The 23,580-nt window shown below is 39.0% G+C and overlaps 1 protein-coding gene across 1 annotated transcript in view; it reads left to right on the top strand.

The window, feature by feature from the left end:
* Positions 1–23,580, top strand: part of LOC124607456 (serine/threonine-protein kinase fused) — a 209,860-nt gene that overhangs the window by 136,686 nt on the left and 49,594 nt on the right. The window contains exons 8-9 of the mRNA XM_047139794.1: positions 15,135–15,804; positions 21,942–22,067. Coding sequence (XP_046995750.1) covers positions 15,135–15,804; positions 21,942–22,067 — 796 coding nt within the window. The remainder of the gene's footprint in view (positions 1–15,134; positions 15,805–21,941; positions 22,068–23,580) is intronic.

Genomic DNA, 23,580 nt, shown 5'->3' on the forward strand with positions numbered 1-23,580 from the left:
AACACAAGCCTCAGAATTGTGTGTTGTTAGTGCTGATGCATTGCTTAGACCTAAAATTAGAATAAACACTTCTGCGTTATAAAAACAACTACCTTTAAAGACTTTAATAGTAAGAAGAAGATGAACTTACTGTGTTCATAAATACTCACTGTACCTCAGGTAGATCACGATGCAAAATTTTTTTTATGTTTCTTGTTTTAGTTTGTGTGCTCAGATGCCTTATTATAATGAAGGTTCTTGGACTTATGTTGAGACAAACCACTTGTGATACATTTCAGGAAACTTTCACATTATTGTAGAAATTATCTTTTGCATCACTGTGTCACACTTAGCAACAGTCGCCCACGAAAACTGCAAAATGTCATTTCAGACTCGTTTATTTTATTGAGCCAGTCAGTTGAAGAAGTGAGCCCACCTCTCTAGATAACGGAGATCCAGTCATTACTGGTGATGCAGTCTGAACCTGGTAGAAGTTTCTCTGGGACTGAACCCAAGGAACTGCCAATGTAAGTCAAATCTAGCCTGATGTGAAACACTGTCTAATTTGTTGCTTTATTACAGAAGAAAACTATCACTTGGCTCTAAATAATGAAAAGTGTGAAGTCAACCACATGTGGACTAAAAGGCATCCTCTAAATTTCAGTTACACAAATCTAAACACTGTAAATTCAACAAAATACTTATATATTGCAGTTACGAATAACTTAAACTGGAACGATCACATAGGTAATGTTGTGGGGAAAGCAAACCAAAAACAGCAATTTATTAGCAGGACACTTACCCAAAAATCTACTAAAGAGACTGCTTACACTACACTTGTGTCCACTTATGGAGTACTACTGTGCAATGTGGGAACTGCATAGATGAGATCAGTGGAGGCTGTCGAAAAAATTCAGAGAAAGGCAGCTCATTTTGTATTATCATGAAATAGAGGAGAAAGTGTCATGGGTATGAAACACAAATTGTGATGTCAATAATGTAAACATTGGCATTTTTTGTTACCGCAGGATCTTCTCGTGAAATTTCAAACAGCAACTTTGTCCTCTGAATACAAATATTTTGTTGGCACCCCTGACTTAGGAAGAAATGGTCATCATAATAAAATAAGAGGGAACAGAGCTCACATTGAAAGATTTAAGTGTTCATTTTGCCCATGCGCTTTTTGAGAATGGAATGGTAGAGAAATAGCTTGAAGGTAGTTCGATGAACTCTCTGCCAACTAGCTTATTGCGAAATGTAGAGTAGTCATGTAGATGTAGAAGAAGCACATCTACTTACTTCCACAACATACTTCAAATACTTGGCTTGCAGGACCTTGTTACGTATTTTTTACAAAGCATAGTTTCCTCTTCTCAGCAGTTATATTTCAGATTTTTAATCTGTCTATTTTCTCTTCAGTTGAAACTTCCGGGCTGAGACGCTGTGGTCGATGTATAAAATTTCTACCTAACGTTTAGTCTCCATCTGAGGGCGACATCTTCTGAGGTCATCCGGCTACTGCCACTGAGGCTCCAGGTACTCTCGCATTTTATAGAGCGCATAGAAGGTACCACCATTCGTCACATGATGCCGATGATATGCCTATCTATTGATATTGGGATGTTCGTGCCAGAACGCTTGTCTCATTAACTTTAATTTCGTGGTTCCCATCGCGAAAAACATGCTCAGCTACAGAATGTTTAACGATGTGTCTTAAGCGACAGTTTCTTTTATGTTCGGCTAAGCGGGTGTTTACACTTCTTTTCCTTGTTCCAATACATACTTGCCCACAATTGCATGGGATTTTTTACACGCCAGGTGTTGCTAGGGGGTGTTGGGCGTCTTTTGCAGTTCTCAAATATTCCTTAATCTTCTTGGTGGGTCTGTAGATTGTTTTGATCCCATACTTGGTCAGAACTTTCCCAACACAGTCCGTGACTTTATTAATGAATGGTTGGAAAACTTTTCCAGTAGGTGACCGTTGTTGCTCTGGACTTCTGGCTTCTTTTCTTCTTTGATGGAGGGCTCGATCAATTTCCTTGCTGGTATATCGATTTTTCGTGAAGGCTGACCATAAGTGATTTAGTTCATCTTGTAAGTAAGCTGGCTTGCAGATTTTGTTGGCTCTGTCCACCAAGGTTTTCATGACACCTCTTTTTTGCCTCGGATGATGGTTAGATTCCTCGTGGAGGTATCGATCTGTGTGAGTGTTCTCTCTATATACCGCGTGGCCCAGTGTCCCATCCATCCATTTAATTACTGACAGATCCAGGAAAATGAGTTGACCGTTGCTCTCTTTCTCCATCATAAACTGTATCTTCGGGTTAATACTTTTCAGATGCACCAAGAAGACATCCAACTCTTCTTCACCATGAGTCCACACTACAAATGGGCATCAACATAGTGGTACCATTTAGCTGGCTTTTTACTGGCAGTCTGCAGTGCTCGCTGTTTGAAGATCTCCATAAATAAATTGGCAACAGCTAGGCTGAGAGGGCTTCCCATCACCACACCGTCGATCTGTTCGTAAAACTCGTTGTTCTACTGGAAATAAGTTGTTGTCAGGCAGTGCTTAAATAAAGCCACTATGTCAGTCATAAAAATATCTGCTATATATGGAATAGCTTCGTCTACAGGCACCATGGTAAACAATTACACTACATTGAAGCTCACAAGAATATCACTTGTGCTGACGTTAATCTACCTCAGTTTTTCAATAAAATGTGCCGAGTTTTTAATGTAACTGTCCGTTCTGCCATTGTATTGTTGCAGCAAGCAGGCGAGAGATCTGGCCACCTCGTGTGTTGGAGATCCCATGGCACTCACGATCGGTCTAAATGGGACCTGTGGTTTATGTACCTTTGGGAGTCCATAAAGTCTGGGAGGGCAAGCTTCCATGTTGCAGGGTTGTTTTTTATCATCCAAAGAAAGAGAAGATTGTTTTACTATTGGATTGGTGTTCCCCAAAATTTTGTCTGTAGGATTCTTCTGAAGCTTTTTATACTTGTTGGGATCCAAAAGGTCACTAATCTTCCTGTTATAATCTTCGGTGTTCAGCAAAACCATAGCATTTCCTTTATCAGCTTCAAGTACAATAATGCTCTTATCCGCATTGCTCTCTCTCTGTGCCCTCCTTTCCACTTGAGACAAATTGTTGGCAGCTCTCGATCTGTGATTAACATGGCTGGGACAGAATTAAGAAAAGAGGAACACTCAGTTGTATTGAAAGGAGGCAACTTTGCAGTCACACCACTAAAGGTTCCTACAGAGGTCATCATAGCGAACATGGAGGCGGGAATCCGTTTGTTATCATGGCATTCTGCAGATGAAATCAGGACTGAAACAACCAAAGTGTTACGCCAAGCGAAACCACCTACCAGCAATTTGTCTCAAGCAGAAAGGGGGGCACTGAGTTGCAGCTGATAAAGGAAATGCTACAGTTTTGCTGAACACCTAAGATTGTCACAAGAAGATTAGTGACCTTTTGGATACCAATAAGTATAGAAAGCTTCAGAAGGATCCTACAGCCAAAATTTTGAGAAATACTAATCAAATGGTAAAACAATCTTCTCTTTCTTCAGATGATAAAAAACAACTCTGCAACATGGAAGCTTATCCTTCCAGACTTTATGGACTCCCTAAGATACATAAACCACAGGTCCCTTTGAGACCGATTGTGAGTGCCATAGGATCTCCAACACAAGAGGTGGCCAGATGTCTGCCTGCTTGCTGCAACCATACATTGGCAGAACGGACAGTTACATTAAAAACTTTGCGAATTTTATTGAAAAACTGAGGGAGATTAACGTCAGCCCAAGTGACATTCTTGTGATCTTTGATGTAGTGTCATTGTTTACCATGGTGCCTATGTTGTTGTTGTTGTTGTTGTTGTTGTGGTCTTCAGTCCTGAGGCTGGTTTCATGCAGCTCTCCATGCTACTCTATCCTGTGCAAGCTTCTTCATCTCCCAGTACCTACTGCAACCTACATCCTTCTGAATCTGCTTAGTGTATTCATCTCTTGGTCTCCCTCTACGATTTTTACCCTCCACGCTGCCCTCCAATACTAAATCGGTGATCCCTTGATGCCTCAGGACATGTCCTACCAACTGATCCCTTCTTCTAGTCAAGTTGTGCCACAAACTTCTCTTCTCTCCAATTCTATTCAATACCTCCTCATTAGTTATGTGATCTACCCATCTAATCTTCAGCATTCTTCTGTAGCACCGCATTTCGAAAGCTTCTATTCTCTTCTTGTCTAAACTATTTATCATCCATGTTTCACTTCCATACATGGCTACACTCCATACAAATACTTTCAGAAACGACTTCTTGACACTTAAATCTATACTCGATGTTAACAAATTTCTCTTCTTCGAAAACGCTTTCCTTCCCATTGCCAGTCTACATTTTATATCCTCTCTACTTCGACCATCATCAGTTATTTTGCACCCCAAATAGAAAAATTCATTTACTACTTTAAGTGTCTCATTTCCTAATCTAATACCCTCAGCATCACCCGACTTAATTCGACTACATTCCATTATCCTCGTTTTGCTTTTGTTGATGTTCATCTTATATCCTCCTTTCAAGACACTATCCATTCTGTTCAGCAGCTCTTCCAAGTCCTTTGCTATCTCTGACAGAATTACAACGTCATCGGCAAACCTCAAAGTTTTTATTTCTTCTCCATGAATTTTAATACCTACTCCAAATTTTTCTTTTGTTTACTTCACTGCTTGCTCAATATACAGATTGAATAACATCGGGGAGAGGCTACAACCCTGTCTCACTCCCTTGCCAACCACTGCTTCCCTTTCAGACCCCTCAACTCTTATAACCGCCATTTGGTTTCTATACAAATTGTAAATAGCCTTTCGCTCCCTATATTTTACCCCTGCCACCTTCAGAAATAGAAAGAGAGTATTCCAGTCAACATTGTCAAAAGCTTTCTCTAAGTCTACAAATGCTAGAAACGTAGGTTTGCCTTCCCTTAATCTAGCTTCTAAGATAAGTTGTAGGGTTGTGGGGCGGCGAGTGAGTTTGTAAAATTAATTATGTTTGCTGTATAAATGCTTGCATGTAGAATCAGTTTCTGGCTTTTAGAATGTTGTTAATGCTGTCTTTCGCCGTTCTCAACACTGGCTCTCTATTTACTTTTTTAGCACCCAGAAAGTGATTTAACAGAACATGGAACCAGTAATTAGAGATCCTAGTGCCCACTTTAGCTGAGAATGTCATTATAGCTGCAGCTTATAGCTCTAAGGAATTAGGAGATTGTCCGGGTTTTCAAATCAAAAACAGTTTTCCAAAATAGTTGAGTATATTCTGAAATTCACTGATAAAAAACACAAGTATCCCTACAACCTAACTAACAGAGCAGTTCAGAGTCTAATGCGCTGATGCAACTATAAATGTCCGAATTAAATGTTGAAATGAATGCTCGCCATAATTTGATGAATATATTTCATCAAACGCCGCGCTAAATTTTTGGTAGAATGTCTGTCCCGCGACGGCACGTGAAAATACGACAATACGCAAACTGAAGCTAGATAATGAAAATCATCCCAGAATTAACACTTCACAAGAAATGTTTTCATGGTTCCGCGTATCTCTAGTAACTTAATACGGCACCCGAGGCTGTTTGTAGCAGTGACACTGATGCGACGCGACTCCCGACACAGATGGCGTGTCATTCAGCGTCTGGAGAGAACTGGGGCCTTGCTTCCTCGCGCAGCGTTCTTATATATAAAGCCGCGGTGCGGACGGCTAAGGGAACGCCTGATCTTTTCGGCTCTCCCGACTAGCTGCTGGGCTAGTAACGCACCACTTCAAGTTACATTATAAATTATAGCTTCTTTTGCTGATGGCCGAAGAAGCTCTTAATTTAAACGTGCATTCAGCACGCAGGTAAGTATTGATAATAAAGTTTTGACGTGGCTAAGTTAAATATTTTGGGCGAGAGAATTAATTAAATTACACTGCACGCAGTAGATGAGCTCTGAACTGGCCCTTTTGAGATCCGCTATCGCTATAATTTTATAGGTATTCAAAAGAAACTTTACACATCTTCATAGTCATAGCGGACCTCCAACCTATTTAAATCTAAACATCCTAGCCTTATTTATTAGCCTACTTAATCTATCTTGCTTCCTTCAGTTTTGAGATGAAAACCAGAAAATCATGAATTTCCACTAAAATCTTAATTTGTGAAATCCAAAGTACTATTTTTATTAAATCATTATGAAAGATGAATCTAAATATAAATTTTGAAGTCTCTAGCTCTTTTCTGTTGCGCCAATGATTTTTTTAGAAAAACGTCCAAATTTCGAAAATGACTTAAGTTATCGAACTGATATTCAACACACATTAATTTAGTATTATTCCTGACATGCTAGAAAAGTTTTAGGTCATTTGCTTGATTTTTAAGGTATTGCGCAACATTTATGTCGTCAGAGCTAGTTACAGAGTTACAGCAGACTGGCTGGCACACAATGGAAACTGATGTGAATTTACTACAGCGTGAGTAGGCTGCTTCCCTACAGGGTCAGTATTGTCTCACGTGTTCCAATATTTCTACGTAATCCAAACTGATCTTCCCCACGGTCGGCTTCTACTAGTTTTTCCATTCGTCTGTAAAGGATTTGCATTAGTATTTTGCAGCCGTGACTTATTAAACTGATAGTTCAGTAATTTTCACATCTGTCAACACCTGCTTTCTTTGGGATTGGAATTATTATATTCTTCTTGAAGTCTGAGGGTATTTCTCCTGTCTCGTACATCTTGCTCACCAGATGGTAGAGTTTTGTCAGGACTGGCTCTCCCAAGGCCATCAGTAGTTCTAATGGAATGTTGTCTACTCCTGGGGCCTTGTTTCGACTCAGGTCTTTCAGTGCTCTGTCAAACTCTTCCCGCAATATCATATCTCCCATTTCATCTACATCCTTTTCCATTTCCATAATATTGTCCTCAAGTACATCGCCCTTGTATAGACCCACTATATACTCCTTCCATCTTTCTGCTCTCCCTTCTTTGCTTAAAATGGGTTTCCATCTAAGCTCTTGATATTCATACAAGTGGTTCTCCTTTCTCCAAAGGTCTCTTTTATTTTCCTGTAGGCAGTATCTATCTTACCCCTAGTGAGATAAGCCTCTACATCCTTACATTTATCCTCTAGCCATGCCTGCTTAGCCATTTTGCACTTCCTGTCGATCTCATTTTGGAGACGTTGGTATTCCTTTTTGCCTGCTTCATTTACTGCATTTTTATATTTTCTCCTTTCATCAATTAAATTCAATATTTCTTCTGTTACCCGAGGATTTCTACTAGCCCTCGTGTTTTCACCTACTTGATCCTCTGCTGCCTTCACTAATTCATCCCTCAAAGCTACCCATTCTTCTTCTACTGTATTTCTTTCCCCCATTCCTGCCATTTGTTCCCTTACGCTCTCCCTGAAACTCTGTACAACCTCTGGTTTAGTCAGTTTAGCCAGGTCTCATCTCCTTAAATTCCCACCTTTTTGCAGTTTCTTCAGTTTTAATCTACATTTCATAACCAATAGATTGTGGTCAGAGTCCACATCTGCCCCTGGAAATGTCTTACAATTTAAAACCTGGTTCCTAAATCTCTGTCTTATCATTATATAATCTATCTGAAATCTGTCAGTATCTCCAGGCTTCTTCCATGTATATAATCTTCTTTTATGATTCTTGAACCAAGTGTTAGCTATGATTAAGTTGTGCTCTGTACAAAATTCTACCAGGCAGCTTCCTCTTTCATTTCTTAGCCCCAATCCATATTCACCTACTACGTTTCCTTGTCTCCCTTTTCCTACTATCGAATTCCAGTCATCCATGACTAATAAATTTTTGTCTCCCTTCACTATCTGAATAATTTCTTTTATTTCATCATACATTTCTTCAATTTCTTCATCATCTGCAGAGCTAGTTGGCATATAAACTTGTACTACTGTAATAGGCATGGGCTTTGTGTCTATCTTGGCGACAATAATGTGTTCACTATGCTGTTTGTAGTAGCTTACCCGCATTCCTATTTTTTAATTCATTATTAAACCTACTCCTGCATTACCCCTATTTGACTTTGTATTTATAACCCTGTATTCGCCTAACCAAAAGTCTTGTTCCTCCTGCCACCGAACTTCACTAATTCCCACTATATCTAACATTAACCTATCCATTTCCGTTTTTAAATTTTCTAACCTACCTGCCCAATTAAGGGATCTGACATTCCACACTCCGATCCGTAGAACGCCAGTTTTCTTTCTCCTGATAACGACGTCCTCTTGAGTAGTCCCTGCCCGGAGGTACGAATGGGGGACTATTTTACCTCCGGAATACATAGCTTATAAATGAAGCTATTTCATATATAGCAGATATTTTTATGACTGACGTAGTGGCTTTATTTAAACACTGCTGGACGACAACTTATTTCCAGTATAACAACGAGTTTTACAAACACATCAATGTGGTAGCGATGGGAAGCCCTCTCAGCCCAGCTGTTGCCAGTTTATTTATGGAGATCGAACAGTGAGTGCTGCAGACTGCCAGTAAAAAGCCAGCTAAATGGTACCGCTGTGTTGATGACACATTTGTAGTGTGGACTCATGGTGAAGGAGAGTTGGATGTCTTCTTGGTGCATCTGAAAAATATTAACCCGAAGATACAGTTTATGATGGAGAAAGAGAGCAACGGTCAACTCAATTTCCTGGATATGTCAGTAATTAAACAGGTGGATGGGACGCTGGGCCACGCGGTATATAGAGAGAACACTCACACGATCGATACCTCCACAAGGAATCCAACCATCATCCTAGGCAAAAAAGAGGTGTCATGAAAACCTTGGTGGACAGAGCCAACAAAATCTGCGAGCCGGCTTACTTACAAGATGAACTAAATCACGTACGGTCAGCCTTCACGAAAAATGGATATACCAGCAAGGAAATTGATCGAGCCCTCCATCAAAGAAGAAAAGAAGTCAGAAGTCCAGAGCTACATCCTACCGTTCATTACTAAAGTCACAGACCGTATTGGGAAAGTTCTGGCCAAGTATGGGATCTATACAATCTTCAGACCCACCAAGAACATTAAGGAATATTTAAGAACTGAAAAAGATGCCCAACACCCCCTAGCAACACCTGGGGGATACAAAATTCCATGCAGCTGTGGGCAAGTATGTATAGGAACAACGAAAAGAAGTGTAAACACCCGCTTAGCCGAACATAAAAGAAACTGTCGCTTAGGACACATCGTTAAACATTCTGTAGCTGAGCATGTTTTTCGCGATGGGAACCACAAAATTAAATTTAATGAGACAAGCGTTGTGGCACGAACATCCCAATATCATGCGCCCATGCATATAGAAGCAATAGAGATTCACAAACACCATAACAATTTTAATAGAAAAGAGGAAGTTTTGAAGTTAGACAAAATATGGATGTCGACGTTGCGCCAGCAGAATTACAATCCATTACTCTTAATCAAGAATAATGACGTCTTCCATTGATAGGCATATCATCGGCATCATGTGACGAATGGTGGTACCTTCTATGCGCTCTATAAAATGCGAGAGTACCTGGAACCTCAGTGGCAGTAGCCGGATGACCTCAGAAGATGTCGCCCTCAGATGGAGACTAAACGTTAGGTGGAAATTTTATACATCGACCACAGCGTCTCAGCCCGGAAGTTTCAACTGAAGACAACATTGGCCGTGAAAGCCTACATTGTATGTCTATTTTCTGTTTAGCAGTAACAATTAGGACAAGAAATATCTCTGTACTGGTCGATTGATGGATAATTTAATTTTATCTAACTTAATTTTCTTTGGAGATAAACGTTCTAAAGTCTGTCTAGTGGAACTCTTCTCTTTCGACACTGGTGATATCTTACTCATGTTACTTATTAATAAAAGAAAATCTATTTTTGAATGGCACTAGTTCCTGCAGTTGTAGAAATAAAACGTTTGTAAATGCTGTAAAAAAAACCAATAATAATGCCAGGCTGATAATACATAGAAATGTGTTTCTAAAGATGATGATTGTCTAGTATTTGTATGTACGTTGCCCTTTCTGGTGCTTGTGACAACCTCGGATGCACCCCCATGCCAATTTGGGATTTTTTGTAATGGAATAATGTCATCCTTTAATTATCTTTTCAAAGGAAACCCCAGAATCTCGCCGGCCTGTGTGGCCAAGCGGTTAAAGGCACTATAGTCTGGAACCGCGTGACCGCTACGGTCGCAGGTTCGAATCTTGCCTCGGGCATGGATGTGTGTGATGTCCTTAGGTTAGTTAGGTTTAAGTAGTTCTAAGTTCTAGGGGACTGATGACCTTAGAAGTTAAGTCCCATTGTGCTCAGAGCCATTTGAACCATTTTGAACCCAGAATCTCATTTTTTAAGTCCCAGTGGAACTCTTCTCTTTCGACACTGGCGATATCTTACTTATTCATCATCATCATCATCATCATCATCATCATCATTTAAGACTGATTATGCCTTTCAGCGTTCAGTCTGGAGCATAGTCCCCCTTATACAGTTCCTCCATGATCCCCTATTCAGTGCTAACATTGGTGCCTCTTCTGATGTTAAGCCTATTACTTCAAAATCATTCTTAACCGAATCCAGGTACCTTCTCCTCGGTCTGCCCCGACTCCTCCTACCCTCTACTGCTGAATCCATGAGTCTCTTGGGTAACCTTGCTTCTCCCATGCGTGTAACGTGACCCCACCATCTAAGCCTGTTCGCCCTGACTGCTACATCTGTAGAGTTCATTCCCAGTTTCTCTTTGATTTCCTCATTGTGGACACCCTCCTGCCATTGTTCCCATCTACTAGTACCTGCAATCATCCTAGCTACTTTCATATCCGTAACCTCAACCTTATTGATAAGGTAACCTGAATCCACCCAGCTTTCGCTCCCATACAACAAAGTTCGTCGAAAGATTGAACGGTGCACAGATAACTTAGTCTCGGTACTGACTTCCTTCTTGCAGAAGAGAGTAGATCGTAGCTGAGCGCTCACTGCATTAGCTTTGCTACACCTCGCTTCCAGTTCTTTCACTACGTTGCCATCCTGTGAGAATATGCATCCTAAGTACTTGAAACCGTCCACCTGTTCTAACTTTGTTCCTCCTATTTGGCACTCAATCCGTTTATATTTCTTTCCCACTGACATTACTTTCGTTTTGGCGATGCTAATCTTCATACCATAGTCCTTACATTTCTAATCTAGCTCTGAAATATTACTTTGCAAACTTTCAATCGAATCTGCCATCACAACTAAGTCATCCGCATATGCAAGACTGCTTATTTTGTATTCACATATCTTAATCTCACCCAGCCAGTCTATTGTTTTCAACATATGATCCATAAATAATATGAACAACAGTGGAGACAGGTTGCAGCCTTGTCTTACCCCTGAAACTACTCTGAACCATGAACTCAATTTACCGTCAACTCTAACTGCTGCCTGACTATCCATGTAAAGACCTTTAATTGCTTGCAAAAGTTTGCCTCCTATTCCATAATCTTGTAGAACAGACAATAACTTCCTCCTAGGAACCTGGTCATATGCCTTTTCTAGATCTATAAAGCATAGATACAATTCCCTGTTCCACTCATAACACTTCTCCATTATTTGCCATAAGCTAAAGATCTGGTCCTGACAACCTCTAAGAGGCCTAAACCCACACTGATTTTCATCCAATTGGTCCTCAACTAATACTCACACTTTCCTTTCAACGATACCTGAGAAGATTTTACCCACAACGCTGATACCTCTGTAGTTGTTACAATCTTTTCTGTTTCCATGTTTAAAGATTGGTGTGATTACTGCTTTTGTCCAGTCTGATGGAACCTGTCCCAACTCCCAGGCCATTTCAATTATCCTGTGTAGCCATTTAAGACCTGACATTCCACTGTTACTTATTAATAAAAGAAAATCTATTTTCGAACGGCACTTGTTCCTGCAGTTGTAGAAATAAAACGTTTGTAAATGCTGTAAAAAAAAAGTAATAATAATCCCTGAATAATGCCAGGCTGATAATACATAGAAATGTGTTTCTAAAGATGATAACTGTCTAGTATTTATATGTATGTTGCCCTTGCTGGTGCTTGTGACAACCTCGGATGCACCCCCATGCCAATTTGGGATTTTTTGTAATGGAATAAAGTCATCCTTTAATTATCTTTTCAAAGGAAACCCCAGAACCTCATTTTTTAAGTCCCATTCACAACATTCTGGAAGGAAATGATGTCAACAAATCCTTCCATTATTCACATTAACAGGATCAGTTCTCTTACGGAGTGACATACATTTGCACTCTAGTTCTCTTATCTTTTTGAAATTGATGATAAACATCATCCACAGTTTTATACAAAGTGTTTTTACATTCAGCAATAGCACAATGATTTCTAATTTTGCTCACAGTACTACAAAACAAGCAGCAAGAAGAATAGCTGATTAGCAGCTGTGTTCTATTTATTTCAATTCAGGGACTGTGCAGGAAACCAATATGGCATGCCTTGATTCATGCTATTATTCACTTGCTCGCTGATAACTGAAGTTTACTGTAAAATGGTGTGTGTGTGTGTGTGTGTGTGTGTGTGTGTGTGTGTGTGTGTGAAGTTAGTAACATTTTGGGATGTCTGTAAGAAGAGAAAAGTCCAAAATGAGACAATGATGAAGTTTTAGTAGCAAAGCAAGATTGCCTTAATGCTAGGAGTCAGCATTTGATATTTTGTATTTAACTTTCAGGTTCTTAGCTCCTTCTTCATAAAATGTAGCAAGATAGCTTTAATACCAATTGTACATGAAGCCTATCTTAAAAAGTGTATTGCCTTTGCATATTTCTTTAATTATCGTAGCTCCATAATAGATACATAGGGCCTACATACAGAGGTTGTTCTGAAGTTGTTGATGCATTGTCTGATGTACACTCTCTTAGCAAGGTTTGTGTGGAATCTTCGCAACCAGTCCCTGAATCATTGCATGGTATTTTTGGAGCTCGTAGACTCTCTGGTCATTGTTGTGGCTTCAGAATGTGTGTTAAGAAAGTCTGTCTTCAATTTAGATACTTAATGGTAACTGCACATAAGTATGTTCGTGGCAGACAACATTGTTATTTTCATCGCTGGAACTGCTGCTCTACTCAAAACCTTTCCTTAATGAACATTAGTGTTTTATGTGCTGTAACAAGCCTAGTTATTCATTGGTCATCAGGTTATGAAATCAAGGCTGAGTGCACTCATTTCTCTCCCCCTGTGGCGTGCTTCGTAAATATTCATAAAATGAATGACACATTATACTTACTCCCACTAAAATTTAAAAGTAAGTTTTTACTGCACTGTGCCAATCAAATAATCAACTTGTCGGTCTTTACAGATTACACATTCTGAATTAAAGTCAGGCAAGATATGTTCATTTTTTTTACTTACTTATGAAGTAAAGAGCTCTAAAATAATTGCGAACCATCAGGCATTAATATGTTCACATGTACATACATACCCCGCAAGCCACCATGTGGTGTGTGGTGAAGGTACCTTGTACCCCTACTCCTTATTTCCTTTCCTGTCCCTCTCACCTATAGAGTGAATGAAAAATGGCTCTCTGTATGCCTTCGTACAAGTCCTAATTTTTTGTATCTTCAAGGTCCTTGCATGAAATGTATGTTGATGGCAGTAGAATCATTTTGCAGTCAGCTTCAAACACTGGTTCTCCGAATTTTGTTAGCAGTGTTTCTTAAAAAGAACTTCACCTTCCCTTCAGAGATTCCTGTTTGAGTTCACAAAGCGTCTCCTTAATACTTGGGTGTTGATTGAATCTACCAGTAACAAATCTAGCAGCATGCCACTAAATTGCTTGGATGTCTTCCATTAATCTACCTGGTGGGATACCCCAAAACTCAAGCAATACTCAAGAATGGATCACATTTGTGTTCTGCGCACAGTCTCCTATACAAATGAGCTACTTTCCCAAACTTCTCCCAATAAAATGAGGTCAACCATTTGCTTTCCCCACTACAATCCTTACATGCCTATTCCATTTCATATCACTTTGTTACATTATGTCTAGATATTTAATTGACATGACTGTTAAGCAGTATACTACTAATTCTGTTTTCCAACATTGTGGAATTGACCATTTTGTTTTCCATTTTCGTCTGCATTAACTGACATTTTTCTACATTTAGAGCTAGCTGCCATTCCTCACATCAACTAGAAATTTTATCTAAATCATGTTGTATACTTCTACACTTGACAACAACACCCTCCTTCACACCTCAGTGTCATCAGCAAATAGCCACAGATTTCTGCTCACCCTGTCCATCTGATCATTTATGCGCATAGAGAATAATAGTGGTCCTATCACACTTCCCCGAGGCCCTCCTGATGAAACACTTGTCTCAGATGAACCCTCACTTTCAAGGATAACTTAATATGTTCTATTACTTAAGAAGTCTTTGAGCCACTTACATATCTGGCAACATATTCCGTATACTCATTCCTTTATTAACGCATACCTGTAATTTTCAGTGCCTCACTAATGAAGTCTTGCATTGAATTCTTCTTCGCTTATCATTTTAATAGTTAAATTTTCTTTCTTCCTGTAAAGGAACATGTTCATTTTTAAGGTACTTAGCATTTTAATTCATAGAGTATTGTAATATGAAAATCTAAGTGACATGAAACTGACATGTGTGTGTTTTGTTTTATATTTTGTTTATTATGAGATTATGATAAGATATTATTAATGCCTTCAACACTTGTTCATCATGTTCACAAAAACTAAAAATTTATTAAGTAAAATAGGAGTCAGAAATTATTTTTTATTTAATTATAAAAGATGGAGAGAAGATACAATTTAAGTGCAGTAATGAAGGTAGAATTCACTTGACAATGTTATATGTGAATGGTCATGAAAGGCAGTAGCAGAAGTGGTACAAAGTTGCTGATAAATTTTTAATTTAAGAAAAGGTGACTAAAAGAAATTAGTGAAATATGAATGTTCTTAATGGACTAAGATCATTTTCTAAAAATTAAAAAAATTAAAATAAATAAATAACCCTTCTGTGTTGTATAGAGCTCTTAAAGATAAGAAAATACAATTTTACATGATTTCCTTTTTTTCTCTTTCTCATCAAGGTTAATGTCAAGGATGCTGCAGAAAGCAGGAGAAGATGATTGCCAGATGACTACTACATCTCTGCTGGCAGAAGTTGGTGGAGTGAAAAATACAAAACTGTGTAATCGTAGCTACATAGCTGCAAATAATAAACATGGACCTAGTCACGTCAGAAATCTGAGTGACCCAGGTGTTCCCATGTTATATGGTGCTGCTTGCATTGAAGAACAGATGTGTGCCACTCTTACTAACTGGTTAGGGAAAGTGAGTATCACTCAAGTTGAAGATAAAACAACAAAGGAGACTCCTTTCCACAATGTTTTGGACTGTAAAGAGGCTAATGAATGTTTTGAAGCAAATTCTGATTTCAAAGCCATATACACAGGTAACGGAAAAAGAGAGAGCAGCTCAGTTCCTGACAAAAGCAGAACAACATCAGTTTTTACTCTCCATGAGGAACGTGTCCCTATAGAGAATGAGGAATGGCTAGTTTTCTTGCAGCACAGCATGGAAGAAGTCATGGATGGTGATCTGGAGTCACTCTTACTTGAAAGCTTTCTTGGTATGGTTATGGCACCACTGCGGAATCCTCTAGCAAGCTGCCGTGTTGTGGAATATGTAGCATGTCTCTTGAGTCTTCCATTTTCCCTGGATGAGATAGGTGATGATGAAATAGATACGCTAGAACAGGTGTGTACTCTTATTGTATTAATGTTTCAGTTTCACCTTTAAATAAAACTTGAAATCAGGGAGACACCTGCAGGTGAATGGTAGATGCCACATTGGTGCATTTATAGAGCAATTAACTGCAGTAGCTTTCAGAGGCTTTTGATTAATCCTCATTTTGCAATTGCTGCCGCTGGTTTTTTTTTTCTTTTTTTTCTTTTTTCTTTTTTTTTTTTTTTTTTTTAAAAAAAAAAAAAAAAAAGAAACCAATGCTGCCTCACAAAATTTACCTCCTGCCTCCTTACTGTATATGTCATTACTTCTTCCGGCTGTTACACTTGTTTGCTTCCTCCACTTTAACCTGTCTACTTTAATAATCACTCCCAAGTTTTCTTGCATTCAGGATAATACGTATTTTGTTGTTTATTTTTGTAAGATGGTAGGTTCAGAAGCAGTGTAGAAGGCAGAAGAAAAGCAAATGCTAGAAAACCTTTGTGATTGTCTCATATTTCTGTGTTCCTATGTGCCACCCACTATTCGTCTGCAGGTGATTGTTAGTAAGTCTTCATTTTTGTGTATTGTTTCCATCTTAAATTTTCATTGTAAGTTTAGCCTCTGTGTTAATCTTGATACAGGCTATATCTTAGTGCTGTGGTTTAGATGAGTAGGCCTACCTTTCATGGACCTATGCGCATTCCAAAATTCACTGGGTATTAGGGAGAGAGTTACAGCATTTGTGCCTCCTCTCACTGATATACTCTCTGGGACCAAATATCTACACTGTGGAAAAGAATTTGACTGATTCTTCTACAAATAAACATTTCTTATATTGACTTTGGACCATGTATTGTTTTTCAAACTGCGCATTGTCTCCTGTGCTATTTCATGATGATGTTTATGTTTCACTTTGGGCTCATGTTTATCAATCATATCCTTACACATAACAGTAAGATAACAACAGAAAATTAACAACATAATAATGAAAGCAGGAAACAAGTGATGAAAATCATTTGACAAACAAAGAGGAAATACATGAAGGAACAACTGGACTCAGTCAGTGAAAACTTTCACAAATAAAACACATGAGATTTTTGTAGGACTTTGGCAGGAATAATTCAAGGGTATATCCCTCAAAATTTATGTTTCAGAAAATCAGATGGAAGACTCACTTTGACCTATCAGGAAAACTCTGGAAATGGCACTATATTTTTGGGAGTTCCTCAACTGCCCCGAACCCCCCTCAGGATTCCCTAAGCAACTTGCGACTTATACCCACGCTTCGCCCTTCACAAGAAGAAACCCTCAGACTCAAAAATAGCAAAGTTTTTAGATAAAATGGTATCTCTGCAAAACTTCTGAAAAATCTTGGACCAAATTTCTCGGAGAACTCTCATAAATCATAACAGAGATTTGGCAGACAAAAAAACTTCCAGGAGATTTGAAATGTACCCTAATTCAGCCACTACACAAAAAAGTGACAAAACTGATTTAAATAACTATCAAGAAATCTACCTCTTGCAAGGTACATACAAAATTTTGTCATCAAGCTTCCTCCAAAGAGTTCAGGACCAACTTGATCACAAAATTGGTGGATATCAAGCTGGCTCCACAGTGGTCAAAATTCTATAGAGCAAATATTCAATTTAAAAACATTATTAAAATACGAAACAGTCCTTTGTGAACTTGAAGAAGGGGTATGATTTTGTGGATTGCCACTCCCACTCCCTTTTTGTTATCCTCGAAGAACAAGGACTTACCTCAAAAACTACAAATCTCATCTAACACTCACCAATACAACCATCAACATATAAAGTTCATGGGCGATGTGTCAGAACCAGTTCTGATCAAAATTTGTGTTCAGCAGGGTGACGATCTGTTCCATCCTCTTTCATCTGATTTTGAGCTACTCTGAGAGTGGGAAAAATAACTTAAAAACCAACACTATTGGAAACCCACATGACTTGGAAGTCCTAAAAATGAAAACCAGATCTATTGCCTAGCTTTTGCAGATGATCTGACAATACAAGCAGATGATGAGACAGCAGCAAATAAACATATAGACACTCCCAAGGACGCACTGAAGGAGTTGCCCCCCAGAGAATCTTCCAGAAAAACAATCTACATATGCTCAAAGCTTCCAATCAAAAGCTAGTTACAAAATATAGACGAATTGAGAGAGTTCTATACTTCATGCGTTTACAGTATTGTTGAACCTAGACAGGGGGAAGAAAATAGCACAAATAATTTGGAAGCAAAAACTTAGGAGAGCTTACGGTAATATCTTAAACAAAAATGTATGTCCATACACACAAAAAACAGTCGCTGTTACACAGTTATCAAGACTGAAGTCTTGTTCGCTAGTGAAATACTTACACAAATGGAAAAGGTGACATGGAAGGTATCCTAAAAGAAAAACACAAAATTCTAAGGGAGGTACTTGGCCCTAAAAGAAGATGGATGCAGACTTACTAGAAACTATTGAATCATGCAACAGACATAAGGGAACGAAGATTGAAATTTTATGGGAGTATCACAGGCTCCCAACAACAAAGTTCACTCAAAAAATTGTGATGTACACTATGTGATGAAAAGTATCCAGACACCTGGCAAGTTCACGGTGCCCTCCATCGGTAATGCTGGAAATCAATTTGGTGTTGGCCCACCCTTAGCCTTAATGACAGCTTCCATCTTGCAGGCATATATTCAATCAGGTGCTGGAAGGTTTCTTGGGGAGTTGCAGCCCATTCTTCACATAGTGCTGCACTGAGGAGAGGTATTGATGTCTGATGGTTTTTCCTTCCATTTTGAGGTTGATGGCTTTTCTTTTGTTTGTTTAAAACTTTAACCATGCTTGGTGTTTTTCTTCATGAAATTTGTCACATTCTGAAGTCCACCATGCATGTTTTCTTCATGGGTTCAAGGGAGCTAGATTCTTTGCTTGTTTCTTGAGACTTAGTACCAGTTCTTCTAGATCATTTCTTACGTTAAGGGTTTGCGTTATTTGTGGGTCTGTGTCATTTTTTAATTAGCTGACGTGGGTCATACCTCCTCCTTGTTGTATTAATTTTTTCATTCTTTTTCTTTAATGAAGTGAATTTGATTTTAATTTTAACTAAGTAGTAATCTGAGCCTGTGTTTACCCCTCTCAATACTTTAACATTTTATATTTCCTTATGAAAATTTTTGTCTATACATACATGGTCTAGCTGCCACTCCCCCTTCCTCCAGTCAGGGTGTTTCTGTGTTTTAATTAATTTGGCTTCTTCTTGGCGTATGTTGATTTAGATAAGGTTGCATTCTCTGCAGAGTTCTTATTTGTAGAGTTATGTGGACTCCATTTTCTGATTATATCTTTATATCTCCTTTCTTTTCCCTGCTGGGTATTGAAGTCTCCCTGTAAGATTTGTACATTCCTTTTATTTGTTCCGTTCACAGTTCATTTGAGAAGATTCAAAAATTTGTCTACCTCTTCCTTCGTTTTTGTTAGAAATTTTTTTGCCCCCCATTTGTGGTGACATGAGCATTTATAATTGCGTAGGTTTTGTCCATTGTTTTAAATGTCAGAGTTGCAGTTCTTGGTGATACTGCTTTAAAATCAGTTATTGGCTCTATTATTCTAATGTTCACTATAACTTGTGTTCCAAACTGGGGACATTTCTTCGTTATGCTCTGTCCTGGTTTCCCATTATAAATTCTGTAGCCTTGTGATTCAAATGGATCCTCTATCGTTTTTCTCATTTCTTGGAGCCCTGCTATTAATTTGCTTTAAAATTTAATTCGTCTTTGAAATTCTTGAGTTTTCTGGTCTTAAGTAGCAATTTTATGTCTTACATTGTTATGTAATGTATATGCTTATGTTGAATCTTCTTTTTGTGTATCAGTATGCATTTGGGTGATAGCAAATGCTCCACTTCATTGCTTTCTTCTAATTGGCTACCCCCTGAATCCATTGTAGCCTTTACCTACCCTTTTGGGCAGGAATGATTCCCCCCCCCCCCCCCCCCCTTCTAAGAGGCCTTTCCACATTTGTCTTTCAAAGCTAATTAATCTTAGGTGGAGCAAGCTCCAATTTACAGCCACAGTTGTTAGCCGCAGAGGGTCCACAAGAGCTATCTTATTCCACCCCACTCCGCCAATAAGCTTGATTGGACCCCCCCCCCCCCCACTACCACCCTATCTGCTGCCTGGGATGCACTATGTAGGATTATTACCTCTCCTCCTGCTATGGCAGCTTAGTAGGTTTGTGCAATTAGCAACAAGTTCTATTACTTAAATTGTCGTTCTCCAGCTTTAACACTTACTTTTTTTGTAACAGATTTTACATTTGAAGACTCTTGATTAATCTTTTATGTGTGTCATGTAATCCTGATAAGCCCACTTCATAGAAGCACCAACAAACATAGTACATAACATATTTAACAAAATGTACTCTTTGTATCATTCTCTAACAATTGTTTATTCTTTGGATCTTCCTCCTTACGCCTTGAGAAACAATAATCTCTTGGTGTAATTTTAAAGGATACATACTAGTATCTCGAATTTTATTCATGAAGGGGGTCATTTTTCTGCTAGGGACTGATTTTTTTCTTTTTCAATACACACTTGCACTTTTGTCACTTAGGCAACTGTCAAGTGCATAAAACAGTGCCTTTGCACAGGTCGAAAATATCAGACCATTTCACAAACATCAATATATGAGGTCTGTTCAAAAAATTTGGAAACTTTTCCACAAATTCTTTTTTACGCTTGCCATTTACTTATTGTGTCCGGTCTCCTTTGAAATACTCTCCTCTACAATTGATACACCGCTCCCAATGCCATTTCCACTTCTAGGAGCAGTCTTGGTATGCATCTTACTGGATAGCATGAAGAGCCATTTGCAGATTTTCTTTTATCTCACCTTTCATTGCAAATATCATCCTTTTGAATGGGATTTTCAACTTTGGAAACAGAAGAAAGTCTACAGGGGCCAGGTCAGGAGAGTACAGAAGATGAGGTAGCACAATGATTTTGTATTTTGTGCAATAGTCATGCACCAACAACGATGAATGTGTGAGTGCATTATTGTGAGGCACGAGCCTTGAATTGTGTCACCACATTTCAGGCTATTTCCTTCTCACATTTTCTCACAGATATTGCAGCATGTCCCAATAGTACCATTGATTAACAGTTTGTCTCTGTGGCACAAATTTATAATGAACTAATCCTTCAAAGTAAAAAAAAAACTAACAGTATGGCATTGACATTTGACCTGACCTGATGAGCATTTTTTGGTCTTGGAGAACCTTTCCTGACCCATTGTGAAGATCAAATCTTGGTCTCAACATCATAACCGTAGACCCACCCCTTTTCAGCAGTCATGATTCTCTTAAGGAACATCTCGTTCTCATTGTGCAATAGGAAAGCTCTTCACGGATTGTGAGGCAAATGTCTTTCTGGACTTGGCTCATGAGCCATGGGACAAACTTGGCGGCAACACAATACATACCAAGATGCCTTGTCGGGATTTCATGACATGATCCAGATGAAATGTTACATTCTTGGACAGCCAGTCTTCGATTGTCACATACAGTTTCATAGACGTTTGTGACATAAGCCTTGTCAGTATACCTCACAGAACATCCTGAATGGTCATCCTTGACCATTCCTAACACCAAGTATGGCTTAAGCCCTCATCACCGTAGGGTCCCTGCACCTTTTGGTGTGTGTCTGTAAAAGTTTTCTTGAGTTTCAGGCAAAATGTAATGCGGACACATTGCACCTTTAACTCTGCCATCTCAAAATTTGCAAACTTTGCGACACAATGTTCTACTGAGTGTTCTCTCCTATGAACATCTCATTTGTAATTACTGGATACTGTTAACCTGGGTTTCATCGCTTCCATCTGTTGCAGAGTAGTAATGATGAAGTGGGCCTTTGTAGTTGGTACTGTCATGTTATGTATCCCACTTTGCTTTAATGCTGCATTTTATTAACATATAGAACTCACTGCTTTGGTTATGACTGATATATTACGAGTGTAATTCTTATTTCTACATTGCTACAGCAAATTTCTAACAATGATAAAATGAGAATGCTTTTACACAAGTCATTAATATGCATATGCCTGTAGCTAAGTGACTACATACCATAAATTATTTTGAGGTTTTTTCCCCCTCCAGATTTATGCAGATGTTCGTGTCATACCTAATTTTGTGCTTGCTTCAGTACTCTTAGCAAGACACCGGCGTTCTGAAACTGTTGACTGCGCAGATGAGATTCTGGAACTAAGTGCTGATGAACTCCAGGTAAGAACATTGTCTCTATAAATAAGTGTGTAATGGATTTGTGTTGAATTTAATCCTTGAGCTGTGAAGTTTCAAAATTATAAAAAAAACAGCAAACCGCTACTCTCTGGAAAGCTGCAGTCGTCACTTGAGGTCTTATTACATGGTTGAAGCTGGTTTCAGTCAACAGTGCTTTATTTATTAGTTCAAATTATTTAAACAGCATCTGTTAACAATATAACATAGATGGATAGATAAAAAATCTACTCACCAAGCAGCGGCAGGAGCCAGTGGCTCCTTTTTCTGGCAGAAGAGGGGTGAAGATAAAGGCCTGGAGAGGTTTAGAAAAAGGGGTACAGTTCAGAAAAGTCACCCTGTGAACTTAAAGGTGGAAGGCAGGGTAATATGCATGATAGCAATTTCTACTAAAACATAGTGCATGAGTTAATAAGAGTGAAAAGCTAAGTGCACTGTAAGTAACAGAGGTGGGAGGGGGCATGGTGAAAAATAGACAATCAGAAAATGAAATGTGTAGAAAACTAAAATGGAGTGAAGAAAAGAGTAGTTACTTTGAGGAAATGCAGAAACAAAAGTAATTAAAGCAAATATGGGCAGTTGGGTGGCGAGAATGAAGGACATGTTTTTGTTCTAGTTCCCAGCTGCAGAGTTCAGAGAAACTGGTGTTTTGGAGAAGAATCCAGGTGGCACATGTGTTGAAACACACACCGAGTTGTGACTGTAATGTTGTTGAGCATGCTCTGCAGCAGGATATTGTGTGTTGCCCAATACACCCTCGCCCCCTATTCCCATTCATCCCGACAGATAACTAGGTGGTAGTCGTGCCGATGTAAAAAGCGAAACAGTGCTTACATAACAACTGGTACATGAAGTGTCGTTTCACAGGCGGCTCTCCCTTTGATAGTATATGTTTTGCCCGTTAAAGGCTGGAATCCATGTCAAACGTTCCCTTCCATACTGCCATGGCATTCGAGACAAAGGTATTTGTTTGGATGCAGACTCTTTATAACAGTACCATTCTCACCTCAGCCTTCACTGGATGTAATTACCCCAACAGTTCAAAAACATATTTCCTGTGCTGCTGATGCCTCCCCCCCCCCCAAAAAAAAAAAAAAAAAAAAAAAAAAAAAAAAAAAAAAAAAAAAAAAAAAAAATCCTTCAGAACGTACCACTTGTCACTCAGTATTATCCTGATCTTGAATGTATTAATTAGCTACTTCAACATGCCCTAAAATTTGGTCCATTCTGTCTGAGATTTTGCCTACTGCACCTAGAATAGCTTTTCATCACCCTCCCACAATATCTGTGTCAGACAGTATACTCCTTCTGCACCCATCTCCCTACCCTATGGCTCCTACCCCTGCGACCGTCCACACTGCAAGACTTGCCCTATGCACCCTCCTACCACCACCCATTCCAGTCCTTTAACTGGCAGAAAGGGAGTGCCATCTGTGAAATGGCACATCATATACCAGTTGTTATGTAAGCACTGTTCGGCCTTTTACATCGGCATGGC

Source organism: Schistocerca americana, chromosome 1 (genome assembly GCF_021461395.2).
Source record: "Schistocerca americana isolate TAMUIC-IGC-003095 chromosome 1, iqSchAmer2.1, whole genome shotgun sequence".
Taxonomy (NCBI): domain Eukaryota; kingdom Metazoa; phylum Arthropoda; class Insecta; order Orthoptera; family Acrididae; genus Schistocerca; species Schistocerca americana.